Source organism: Struthio camelus, chromosome 18 (genome assembly GCF_040807025.1).
Source record: "Struthio camelus isolate bStrCam1 chromosome 18, bStrCam1.hap1, whole genome shotgun sequence".
In the NCBI taxonomy this organism is placed as follows: Eukaryota; Metazoa; Chordata; class Aves; order Struthioniformes; family Struthionidae; genus Struthio; species Struthio camelus.
The window spans coordinates 17,557,767-17,570,429 of record NC_090959.1 but is presented as its reverse complement, the minus strand read 5'-3'; the positions used below and the strand labels follow the sequence as shown (position 1 = coordinate 17,570,429).

The window sequence follows — 12,663 nt, the reverse complement described above, 5'->3', positions numbered from 1 at the left end:
TGGGAAACTCAGTGTTGTGCAGCATGTATGGTATTTGAAGGATCTTGCACTGGACTCTTGTAAATGGAAGCGACTGACTCTTAAGGCATGGCATGCAGTTAGAAGCGCTAAGCTGGGTTAGTAGCAGTCTCTGAAAGTGAATCTAAAATGACAGTGATTAAAATGCACGCTAACAGAAATTGAAACTCACAGTGGCCTGGGTCTGGGGCTTCGGCGTACTTCTTGCAGCATGAAATACGGCGGCAGCACTGCTCTTACACGCTCGAGCCCTGCTCCCGAACAGGGACACGCGTCGGGTCTCACCTCCCATTGCTGGGGCCGTGTGGTGCTCCCTCTGCTCGCTTGTTTGAGGCCCTCCAGGGAAGGGGGAGCCTCCGTACCCGACCTTGAGGCACGGTTCTTCTCGGCCGAAGCGGGACGGGTGTCCTGCAGCCGCCCGCTCCTGCAGGCGCGAATCCTTGAGCCGGCTCTGCCTTCCCTCAGTGCCGCCTTTCCTTTCCCGGCGCGTAGCCCCGGAGAAGCGCCTTGGGCTTCCCCTTGGGGCGGCCGCCCCCGAGGCGAGGCGGCGAGCGGGAGCCGGGCTCGCTCCGCCGCCGTGCCCCCCCGCGGCGGCCGGGCCGGGCCGGGCCCGTCCCCTCCCACCGCGGCCCCGCTCGTGGAGCCAAGTTCAAACCGCGAGCGGTGGCGGCGGAGCAGGACGTGGTGGGGCCGGCCGGGCCCCCTGCCCCGAGAGCCGACGCGGGGCTCCATGGTGAGTGTGCCGGGGCCGCTGCCCCATCCCTGTCCCCTCGGCCACGCCACCCCGGTGCGAGCGGTGCAGCCCCGCTGCCTGCCCACGCGGACAGCGCTTGCCCTGCGGCCCTCGGACCGGCTGGCACAGGGCTTGGTCCGGCCGGGAAGGGGCTCGGACCACTCGGGATGGGGCTGATTCAGCTGGGAAGGGGCTTGGACCTGGCTGGGAAGGGGCTCGGACCACTTGGGACGGGGCTGGTCCAGCTGGAAAGGGGCTTGGACCTGGCCGGGAAGGGGCTCGGACCACTTGGGACGGGGCTGGTCCAGCTGGAAAGGGGCTTGGACCTGGCAGGGAAGGGGCTCGGACCACTCGGGATGGGGCTTGGACCTGGCAGGGAGGGGAGCCTGATTGGGGTGGGGGGGCAGCTCCAGGCACAATGGGGCTCAGGACCGGGGGGGGGGGGGGGGAAGGGGCTGCCCTGGCCGGGAGGGGGCTGGCCTAGCTGGGAGGACCAGTCCGGCTGGGACGGGGTGTGGAGCCAAGTGGAGAGGGCTGGTCTGGCAGGGGATGGGGTTGGGCTGGGGCTAGGACCTAGCTGGGCTGAACGTTGTTCATCCCCAAAGCGAAGAATGGATGGTCTGATCCTGCCCAACGGCTCTGGCTGGTGTTGGGGCTCTGGGTTAGCAGCAGGGCCACTCCGGACAGGAGGGTGCAGGGGACAGGGTGCCCCTGACCTGAGCGGGTCCCTCTGGCTAGGGGGACCCGGGGACCCTGGTGGGGTTCCTGTGCAGGCAGCAGGTTTTACGCCTTGCTGCTTGGGTGGCTGAGGCTAGCGTAGGTGCCACCAGGAACTGCTCTATCAATGATAGTGATTTCCCTTATCTCCTTGTATTTGTTGGAGGATTAGAGCGGGGGAAGAGATTAGCTTCCCCTGCCAAGCGGAGCAGGCTGCGACTGTGCCCCGTTGTGCACCCGTGCTCTCCTGCCGTGCTCCTCACTGCAAGCCCCTCCTGGTCCTCCTGTGGAAGGGGATGTGTCCAGCCCCGGAGGGCAGATAGCCAACGTGACCAGTCCCACGTGGTCTGTGCTGGTGCAGGGATGAGAACATTTGGGGGGGGGGGGGAATAACCCCAAACGAGCACCTGAACTCCCCTTCCCTCCCTTGCGCGGTGGGGAGGGCTCGGGTTTGCAGGCTCCGTCGCTGTCGCGCCGGTTGTGGGACGCACCGGCGGCGCCCTCGGAGCTCCTGTCCCAGCTGCTGGCTGTGCTCTTTCAGCTGCAGGCTGCGCTTCCTCACATGTTAAAGACTGAGATTTCGGTGCCAGGCCTGGCTGCCTGGAAATGCTCTAAGTGGTGTGCTTTCTCCTGGAATTTGGTCCCAATTGTTTAATAAGCCACTTCAGGGAAGTCATTCCTGACTTAATGGTTTGAGTAAAATTGCATGGCCTTGTCATGCCGGCAGCGGAGGCTTCCTGAGAGCAACCCTTAGACTTTGAACGGGGTATCCTCATGGAAGCAACGTTCTCGTTTTGTGTCTCGGAGGGTTATGCTGCCGGTTCTGTGCTGAATCATCTCTGGGGCAAGATCTCTTCCCACAGCGAGGTTTGCAGAGAGCAAAGTCCTTCTCTTCCCCCCGCCCTTCGCGGCCCCTCGGACGGGGCCCAGCCCCGGCCAACAGGAAGGTGTATTTTTCTTAAGAAAGCTGAAGACCCCGGTGGGATTTGTACCGGTTGCATGCGGATTTGCTAATCTGCTCGGTGCGCTTCTGCTCCCAGACGACTTCTCTGTTTGTGGGTTCGTAGACTTGCAGCATGTTGGCTTTTGCCCTGCGCTCAGCTCTTGTCCCTCCTGCTGCGCTCCGGGAGCTGGAGGGCAGGGGTAGGTTTCCTGACCCTCCTGGAGGCAGGACTAGCCCTTTGTCAGGTGGGCAGCGTGGAACGGATGCGGATTTTAAAAGCAAACCCTCTAGGTTTCCATCAGAGGGCTGAGCGCCTTGCATCTGGCAGAGAACGGTCTTCTCTCGGTTCTGGTGCCTTGGATAAAGGCTGAGCCCGAGCGCCTGGCGTGGCTGGAACGGCAGCCAGCCCGCCGGAGACGTGGGCCGCGCCATGCGGCGGCTGGATGCTGGCACCAGGTGCAGAAGGGACCAAGGTCCAGAAGGAAAGAGGGGAGGGGAAGTTCCAAAATGTAGCTGAAATCATCCCCGTTACTGGAAACCACCTGCCTGGCCCGGGCCTGCCGGGGGGGAGCGGGGAGCTGGGCGGCCGCCGGCCCCCTTCCTTCTCGCGCACGCTTGGCTGCGGCGCAGGGCTGCGTTTCCCAAAGGAGCTGAGCTGCTCTCTGCCTGCTCAGACCTGAAGCCCAGGGGAGGGTTTGGGCTCCTACAGAAAGCGGGAGGCGATAGAAGAGCTGCCGTGCCAGGATGGGCCCCAGCGCCGTGCCATCCCCCAGCACTGCAGGTGCGCTGGCAGCCGGCGCAGGGGCAGGAGAGGTGGAGAGCTGTCAAGCCCTTCCCGGCAGATGCAGGGCTTCCCGTCCTCGCTCCGCTGCCGCGGGAACGCTCAGATGTCCCTCGTCTCGGTCATCTCCAGTTCTGCTGGCTTTTCGCCAAAGCACCTGGACTCGTCTTTGTCCCTCGGAGGGTCCCGCCGCCCCCTCCCAGCGCTGCCGGACCGCTGGCCGGGGCTGCTGCGCTCTGCCGCGAGCTCAGGCGTCAGCGCTCGGGTTTCCCCGCTCCGGCGGGGGTGCCGAGGGCCACGGAGGCCTCCGGGACGCGCCGGCGAAAGCAGCAGGCGGCTGCGCGGGCCCTCTCCTCCCCGCTTCTGCCGTCGTCTACTTCTGGGGGGCTCTTGCAGGAGGGGGAAGAAACGCTGAGCGACCGCCCGGCGAGGGCTGTGTCCTCGCTCCGCGTTTGCGTCGTTGCAAAGACCGTCCCTTTCCACGGGCGCTTACAAAGCGCCAGCTTGGAGCCGTGCCGGCTGCCTGGTGGGGACGAGGCAGCTCCCCCCTCCAGGAGCAGGGCACGTCCGTCAGCTGCCCCTGGATTTTGGGGGTTGAGCGCCTGGCTCTGGACCGCAATGCAGGGAGCAGGCAAACGCGGGGACGTGGTGGAGCAGGGGGCAGAGGGTCCCCTGCCACGTCTGTGCCAAGCCGCGGGCTGCTGGCACCGCGCTGGGCTCCGCTGGCCGGAGCCGCTGCGGCAGCGCTGCCTGGCCGGGCTGCAACCGGAGCAACTCGCCCAGGGGCTTTGCTCCAGGAGGAGATGGCTCTGCAGGGTGGGATGTCCTCTAGGAGAGGAGGTGGTTGCTGTCCCTGCTGCGCGTGCCCTGCCTGGAAGGGGCAGAGGCAGCGGGGAGGTGGCGAACAGGGTCTGGCTCAGGCTCGTGGCAAGGGGTTCGCGGCAGAGCCTGGAGCCGTGCCTCTGCTCCTGGCGTCTCCCCGCGACGCTGCGCCCTCCCCTGCCTAGATTCTCCCCAGGGCCCTCTCCTGCGCTGTTCTGCTCCTCCTGGTCGTCGCCGTGCTGAGCAGAGGCAAGAGGTGCAGCATCGCCAAAATCCTGCGGCAGTACCGCGCCGTCATCTTCCACGAGATCCAGAACCTGGTGAGCGGAAGTCATCCCCGTTCGTGGGGACGCTGCCGAGCCGGGGGGGCTGCGCCATCGCGGCTGGCCTGGGGCGAAGGGACCCGGCTGGCCCCTGCGGGGGGGCCGTTCGCGGGGAAGGGCGATCCCCGCGAGGGCCGGGAGCGCTTCGTGGGGGCTCGCGTCCCTGGCCGGCACCGCGCGGGCACCAGCCCCGCGCGCAGGCACCAGCCCCTCGGGGCGCCTGACCTTCTCCTGCTTTATTTCTCCAGAAGAACCTGAGCGGATCGGCAGGCAGGAACAGCCGAGCTGGGCCAGCCTGCCGTTCGGACAAGGTGAGCGCCGGCCCCGGGCTGAGCAGAGGGCTGGGAGACCCGCGGCGGTGGTGGGGTGGGACGTTGTGCGGGCTGAGCCCCAGCAAACTCATGACAGAGCCGCTGAACTCCCCCTCCCCGCCCGGGGCTGCTTGCTTCCGTCTCTCCCAGGACCAGAAGATCCTGCTGTCCATCTACAACATCAGCATGTCCCTGCGGGACGTGGCGGGCGGCAGCCTGCGTGGCCCCGAGGAGGCGGCGGCGTGGAAGGTGGCCAGAAACACCGAGTTCGTGCTTAGGCAGAACTGCAGGAAAATCTGCAAGGTGGGAGCCCCGGCCCCGTGCCCGTCGCCCCAGCGGCTCCCCCTTTGCTAGGCGGGCTGCAGGCAGCGCCTGCCCTGTTGCGCGCTCTCCCGGCCGCGAGCCCTCGGGCATCGCGCTGGGGGTGAAGGTCTGCGCTGCTTTATGGCCGGGGGTGGCGAAGGCACACCCCGCGCGAGCTTTACACCGCCGGGCCCTGGGCCGGGGAGCGAAGTCCGGCGGTGGCGGCACGGGACGGGCTGGTGGGTTTTCATCAGTTTGTCGCCCGCCCCGGGGCCGCGATGCTGCGGCTGGTGCCGACGTGGAGCCTGGCCGCGTGGCCGAGGCCGGGCACGCGACGTAGCGGCCGCCCCGGGGTGGGGGGCCCGGCGGGATGCTCGCCCGCTGCCCCCGCTCGCCCTCGGGCGCTCTCTGGGCCGAGCAGAGACGGGCGCGGGGGCAAGCAGCGGGGTGTCCCCCCGCGAGGCTGGTCTGCAAACGGGCTTGGACGGTGCGCCCGGGACTGCGCCGGGGAAACCCCAGCCGCAAGCGTCGCCCGTCGGCAGCAGCGAGCAGCTGCTGAGCCGGCGGGGGAAGCCCCGGGGCGGCCCGGTGCCACCTCCCAGGCTGCGGCCGCGCGCTCACGTCCTCTCGGAGGGCACTTCTCGCCCGAGGAGCGAACCGGAGGGTCCCTGGCACGGGGATGGAGGCGCCTCTGAGCCTGGCCGCGGCGGGTCTGGGCGCGCTGCAGCCTGCGCGGGCCGGCTGGCACGGCAGCGCCCGGGCAGCGGGTTTGCAGGGCCGCCTGGTCCGGACCTCGTCCTCGCCGCCGCCAGCCCCGTGGCTTTTGCGCCCCTGGCTAACGGCGGCGGGTCCTTTCGGCAGCAGAGCCTGCCGGCGGCGGCGCAGCCCTGGCGCCCGGGGCCCGGCCGCCGGCGGAAGCAGCTGAAGGAGCTGGCGCGGAAGGCGGCGAGGCTGGCGACGTGCTGGGAGAAGCTCTACGCCCTCCGCTCCCCCGGCCTGGACTCGTAGGTGGGGGGACGCCCGGCACCTCGCCCTGCCCAGCAGGTAACGGGCTTTCGGGGCCGCCGGCTCGGAGAGCCATGCCCCTCCGCTTTGGCGGCCGCGGGGGTCTTCTTCCCAAAGCTGGGGCACGTTGCGACTCCGGAGTCGGCTGAGTCGGTGCCCCCTTTGTCCTGCCCTCTCGTTTGAAGCGATGCCCAGGGGGGCGGCCCAGCGCAGGCGCTGGGGGCCGGCAGGCTCCTTCGCCGCAGGACGGCTGCCGAAGGCGCCTGGCAAAGCAGACGCTGCGGCAAGCGGAGGGGGAAGCGCTGGAAAAAGCAAGAGACGTTAACCGGCGCCGTGCTGCCATCCCGGGCCGCGCAGCCCCTGCCCCTTCCTCCAGCGTAAGGAGGAGGGTTTGGCTCACCGGTCTGAGGTTCCCGTTGGCGCTGGACCGCTGCACGCCTGCAGCTCGCTGCTGGCCGGCGCCCGGGTGCGGACCAACGTCCCCCTTGCGCGGCCGGGCCGCGTAACCGCCGAGCTCTGGGCGAAGCGGGCCCCTGCCCGCGGGCGAGCGAGCGCGGGGTCCCCGCCGCTGCCACCGCCCCTAAGCACGCCGCGAGCGGGCGGCACGAAGGGTGGCGAAAGCTCGGCGCCGCTCGGCGCGCACGCGGTGGTGGGGGGGCCGGGACCCCGCGTGCCCTCCCTGGCTGCCGCGCCGGGCCGTCGTCCCCACGAGCCGCAAAATAAAACCTCTCCTTCTCCGAAAGCCTCCGGCTGCTTTATGTCGCAGGTGCCCGGCGCGTCCCCCAGCCGGGACCCCCGGCGGCTGCCATCAGCCTGGGGCAGCGCGACCCCCCCCCCCCCCCCCGGCCTGTTGCGCTCCCGTGTCCGGCTGCGGGTGCCCCCCCGTCCGGGCTGCGCTGTGGCTGCAGCGGGCGCGAGCCTGGTGGCTGCAGGGGACGGCGGCGGAGGACACGAGATGGCAGCAGCGGGCCGCCCGCCCCGCGTGGCCCGCCACCACGGGTGTCCCGCTGGCCGCGGCCTCGGCCGGGGGCCTTGGGGGTGCTGGAGGGGGCTTGCAGGGGTCAGCGATTCCCACGCGCTTTAGCGGGTGCACCCTGGGTGACCCTCGGTTTAGCGGGGTGCACCCTGGCACCCCTCGGTTTAGCAGGGTGCACCCTGGGTGACCCTCGGTTTAGCGGGATGCACCCTGGCACCCCTCGGTTTAGCAGGGTGCACTCTGGGTGACCCTCGGTTTAGCGGGGTGCACCCTGGCACCCCTAGGTTTAGCATGGTGTGCCCTGGGTGACCCTCGGTTTAGCGGGGTGCACCCTGGCACCCCTCAGTTTAGCAGATGCACCCTGGGTGACCCTTGGTTTAGCGGGGTGCATCCTGGCACCCCTCAGTTTAGCAGGGTGCACCCTGGGTGACCCTCAGTTTAGCAGGGTGCATCCTGGCACCCCTCAGTTTAGCAGATGCACCCTGGGTGACCCTCAGTTTAGCGAGGTGCACCCTGGCACCCCTCAGTTTAGCATGGTGTACCCTGGGTGACCCTCGGTTTAGCGGGGTGCATCCTGTTGACTCTCGGTTTAGCGGGGTGCACCCTGGCACCCCTCGGTTTAGCAGGGTGCACCCTGGGTGACCCTCGGTTTAGCGGGGTGCACCCTGGCACCCCTCAGTTTAGCAGATGCACCCTGGGTGACCCTCGGTTTAGCAGGGTGCATCCTGTTGACTCTCGGTTTAGCGGGGTGCACCCTGGCACCCCTTGATTTAGCATGTGCACCCAGGGTGACCCTCAGTTTGGTGGGTGCACCCCAGGAAGCCTGGTTTGGGGCTGCTGCTTTTGCAGGGTCTCGCCGGCCTCCTGTGCCCCCTCCCCAAGCAGCACCCACTGCCGCACGCCCCGGTGCCTTCCTCCCGATCCCTCCTCCTCCTCCTCCTCCTCCTCGGGGGGCGCCGGGGCAGCCCGATGGGCACAGCGCGGGGGCTCGAGCCCGGTGTGGCCGGGGGCCGGCACTGCCTTGTTCCCTCCCGCCCTTGCCGCCGCCGGGGGTCTCTGCAGCGGTGCTTGCGTTTGCCTTTTGCTTTTTTGCTGTTGTTTTTTTGGTGGATTCCCCCCCCCCCCATTTTATTTTTTGCCCCCTTTTCCCTAAACAAAAGATCACACGCAGGCAGCGGTTTCAATGGGGTTGAATAGAGGGAAGAGGGGGTGGCGAGGCGAGGGGGTCAGCCACCCCCCCCCCACCTCCAACACCACCAGCTTCCCGAAATCGCCCCCGCTTGGCCTGCGGGCAGCTCCCGCGTCGAGGCTGCAGCCGAGACCCCCCCCCCCCCCCCAGCGCAGCCGGCAGCCCGTTCCCGGCCCAAACGGAGCGGGGCCGGCCGGGACCACCCCCACCCCCGCCGGGGGCTGCGGCTGATGCCGGCGGGGGGAGAGGGGCCCGGCGCGGCGGCGGGGATGAGCGCATGGAAAGGAAGGAAAGAGCGAAGGAAGGGGCTGAAGGGAGGGAGGGCAGAAGCGAGGTCGCAGCGCCGGTGGGATCGCTGCAAAACAGCCGGAAAAAGGAAACGGGCCGGCAAAGGCGAGTAAAAATAGCAGCGAGGCAGACCCGGGCGGGCAGCACGTGGCAGTGAGCGCATTTCCTTCGAGGGCCGCGCGGCGCGCTGCCGCCCGCGCCGGGCAGGGGGGCTCCAGCGCCCGCCGCCTGCAAGACAGCCCCGCTCCCCCCGCGCCGGGCGCCCGCCCTCGCGCCGCCGGGCGGCCCCCCCGGGCTCTGGCTGCCGTCCCCGGGGGGGTGGCGAGGGACCCGGGGTGCCTCAGCCCGGCACCCCGACGGGCTGCTGGGGGCCGGCGGGCGACGCCGGTGCTGCGGGACCCGGGTGCAAAGCCCAGGGCAGGGGACGGACGCTTTCGGCGCGGGGCCAGGGCCGGGGGCTCGCCGGCGGGCGCCGAGGGCCGCCCCCGACCGCCGACGGCAGCGTTTCGTTCTCTCCCCGCTCCCCGCCGCCTCGTAAAGCTGTTGAAAGCGCAGATTTACGGCGTGATAAACGCTAGGGGCTCTGGTTAATGTTTTACTGCTCCGTCCTCTGGCGAGCGGCGGTTTTGGAGGAGCGGGGCGCGGGCGGCGCACCCAGCGCAGCCGTGCCCGCTCCCCACCCCGACCCCATCGCTGGGTTTCGGCAGCGTCTGCCGAGCAGCCTGCGCGCGCCGGGGCGCCCGGGGACGGCGCTGCCACCCCGGAGGGTGGGCGGGAGGCTGGGGGGGGGGGTCCCGGCTCTGGCCTCCGCCAGCCCCCAGCCCGGGGCCGGCCGCCGCGCACCGTCCCCTCGGGGGTGCCCCCGCTGCTCGGGGCTGGGTGCTGCTAAGAGGCACCTCCAGGCTTGGGCGCAGCGCCTGCAAAGGGCCGAGGGCGGCTCCGTCCCCTGCCACGGGGAGCTGGGGGTCCCCGGGGCGCTGTGCACGCGTGTGCACGCGTGTGCACATCATTCCTGTCCATTACCGCTTGCCGAGGCTGCGACCCCCCCCTCCCCACCCCGAGCTGCCGGCCCCGTGCGCCATCCTGCCCCCCGCGGCTCCAGCACCCCGCGACGGCCGGCGGGAGCCCGCTCGGCACCCTCTCCTCCGCCGGGGCTGGGAAGCGGCTTGCCGGCCGGGCCGCTGGGGGGGTCGCCCGGCTCAGCTCCCCGGCCGGAGCCCGCGAGCATCCCTGAGATCGTCTGTGCGGCGGCAGGCGGCGGCGGCGGCGGCTCGGGGCGGCGGGAGCCCCGGGGGGCTCTGCGTCACCGGCCCCTTCGGCTTTGCGCCTCGGGGAGAGGGTTCCCGGGGAGCGGGAGCCGGCGCGGCGCCTCCCTCCCTGCGGACGGATGCTCCCTGCAGCTGAGCTCGGGGCAGAGGAAGGGAAAATCCTGGGCTGCCCGAGGCACGGGGATGGGCCGGGTTCGGTGCCCACGTCGGCGTGTCTAAACCCCCTCCTTCAGGGCCAGGTGGGCTTCCTCCGCGGCGCTGCCCGGCTCCGAGGTCTCCGACGGATCCAGGGTCTTAAAGTAAAGCGTGTCGTCGAAGCAGAGCTGCCGGGGCGGCTGGGCCAGGCCGGGCAGCCGGAGCAGCGCGCCGGTCAGGTACCCGCCGAGCAGGGAGCCGCCGACGGCCACCCCCAGCCCGGCCGCCTGGAAGAGAGCCTGCTCCCAGGCGCTCCGTCCCGTCTCCGCTCCCGGCCGGGATGCCGCCAGGCTGGCGTTGCCCCCGGGCGGCCCGCGGGGCGGGAAGACCTGGTAGAAGCGGTGCCCGTAGGTCTCCTCGGAGGCCGCCAGGATGGCCACCACGCCGGCCGCCGCGCCGATGATGCCGGGCAGCCCGTGAAGGTTGTGGATGCCGCACTGGTCCAGGAGGCCGAGTCTCCTCGCCAAGAAGGGTGCCAGGAACTTGAAGCCGAGGACGCAGGCCAAAGAGGAGAGGCTGCCCAGGGCGAAGGCGGCAGCCGGCGTGATCATCATGTCGGCCAGCGCCCCGATGGCCACCCCTCCGGCGAGGCTGGCGTTCTGCAGGTGGCCCAGGCTGAGCTTGCCGCGGCTCTCCAGCAGGCTGGAGGCCAGGAAGGTGGTCAGGGCGCTGGCGCTAAGGGCGAGGACGGTGTGCAGCACTGCCCGGTGCTGGGCATCTCCTGGCTGGCAAAGGGCAGCCACGAAGCTGGGCCAGAAAACCCAGAGGGAGAGCATGCCTGTGAGGGACAGGAGGTCGGACTGGTAAGTTGGTTTTTCCTTGGGATGCCCCAGCTGCTTTCCTGGCTGGAACAGAGCCTTGGACATGCCGAGGCCGAAATAGCAAGCGAAGATGTGGATGGTGATGGTCCCTCCCACGTCAAGGACCTTCAGGCGGGTTATGATGGCCCACTCGCTCGCGAGGTAGATGGGGATTTCACAGAAGGCAGCAAGAAGGAGCTGGAAGGGGCTGGTTCTCCCCAGGACGGCTCCGACGGAGATCAGCACCGTCACCGCAGCAAATTCTGCCGTGAGGACGTTGTGGAGGCCCATGTGGACCTTGCCGTGGTGGAAGTGGTAGAGCAAGCCCTGCAGGACCAGGGCCCACTGCGTGGAGAAGTTGAGCAGCAGGAAATTGTAGGCGAGCGCGCCAAGCCCGTAGCGTGGCATGAAAGCCAGCAAGAGGCCCAGGGCCACCACCAGCATCACTTGGATGTCCTGGAAGAGGGGGAAGATGCTGTAGAGCTGGTTGGCACCAGGATCGGCATCCAACGCCTGGGAGGCAGCGTCCGTGTGCTCGTCGTAGGAGACGAAGAGGGCGAAGAAGAGCAGCAGGGCGCCCTGGAAGAGCCCCAGGGAGATGGGCAAGTGGCAGCGGAGGTGGTCGGGCGCTGCCGGGGCCATCACCGCGGCCTCCGTGGGAGAGAGGTGATGGCAAGCAAGCAGCCAGCGAGGCTAGCCACGCGCCGCGCGCCTCCGGCGGGACGGGACGCAGCCCGGCCGGACGCCGGGAGCACGCGAGGCTGAGTTCTGCTGCGCTGTCACGTTCGTGATTTTATTGGCCCGGTTAATTTTTAACTGCAGATGTAAGTCAATGTTCAGAAGACAAGACTTCCTCCACCCCGACCCCCCGTTTAAACGCCACGCTCATGAACTACCCGCGCTGTCTCGCTCGGCAGCCGTAAGAAGTGGGCGCGAGGGTTTTCAGATTTTGAAGGGAGAAAAGAAACATGTCCCACGGCGGGCAGAGGGAGGAGAAGCGCCGGGCTGAGGGGAGCCCCGGGGCCGCGGCGTGAGCGGCTGGCGCCGACGGGCCGCGCGTGGCCCCGCTGAGCCCGCCAAGCTGCCCGGCCGGCCCGGGCATCGCTCCGGGATGATGGCCGTTCGGCTCGGCAGCCGCCCGGCCTTTGCGAAGCCCCGGAAAGCACCGAAATCGGGCTGCAAAGATCATTTTCTCACAGGTTTGCGCTGGCGTGAATGGCTGGAAATTCATTAACAATTAGCGCGCGAGAAAAACAAAGCCCAGAGCAGCCAAGCAGCTACCCCGAAGTTTCTGGGTTGCTGTTTAATATGACATTTTGCCAGTGAATGTCTGGAAAAAAAATATGAGAACCACAAGAACAAAAGGCAGAAGGGTTGGTAAATATTTGTTCCAGAGAGAAGATATTTTTGTGCTGTCCCTGATCTCAACACCCCTGCCGCGGGCGCTGGCTCCGCGCCGCTCTTCGTCATTGTTACTGGAGGATGAGGCAGGCGAGGGCGCAAAATGGGAAACAATTGTTGAATAATCCGCGAGCGGCGCCTTTGCCAAACCCTCCCCGGCCATTTGCAACACCAAGACGCTGGAAATCAGGGCAACGTATAGGAGGAGGAGGAGGTGCTTCGAAGGAAGGACCCCGGGGCCTGCAGAGGGGTCGGCCGGTGTCCATCCGCCCCTATAGGCACCGGTGGGGTCGGCCGAGCTGGACAGACTTGCGGGGGTGACACCCCGGGGTGCCTTGTCGCGGCCCCGGCAGCAGAGACGTCCCGAGCGGTCTCCCTGCCGCGAAGCCAGGGTTGCTGGTAGCAAGCAGTGGCACCGCCGGGAATATTTTGCCCAAGGAAACGCGGAGCCGTAGCCATCTCCCGCCGGCGCTCGGGAGAAGAGCGAGCGCCGGGGCCGGCGCGGGGGTCCCCGCGGGCAGAGCAGCGCCTTTCCCCCCCCGGCACCGCGGGACCTGCCCCAGCCCCGGCCGCTCGGCACGGAAACCCAA

General features: G+C 68.8%; 1 protein-coding gene and 1 pseudogene across 1 annotated transcript; one reads left to right on the top strand and one right to left on the bottom strand.

Annotated features, from left to right (window-relative positions):
- The first annotated feature begins 668 nt into the window (after positions 1–668).
- C18H20orf204 (chromosome 18 C20orf204 homolog) lies at positions 669–6,193 on the top strand. The gene is made up of 6 exons (XM_068912759.1): positions 669–751; positions 4,200–4,334; positions 4,586–4,648; positions 4,799–4,951; positions 5,816–5,995; positions 6,142–6,193. Exons 1-5 carry the CDS (start codon positions 749–751, stop codon positions 5,957–5,959), a joined length of 498 nt encoding a protein of 165 aa, XP_068768860.1. The 5' UTR covers positions 669–748; the 3' UTR covers positions 5,960–5,995; positions 6,142–6,193.
- A 3,699-nt stretch (positions 6,194–9,892) lies between these two features.
- Positions 9,893–11,314, bottom strand: LOC104141954 (ammonium transporter Rh type B pseudogene; annotated as a pseudogene).
- Positions 11,315–12,663: the final 1,349 nt, after the last annotated feature.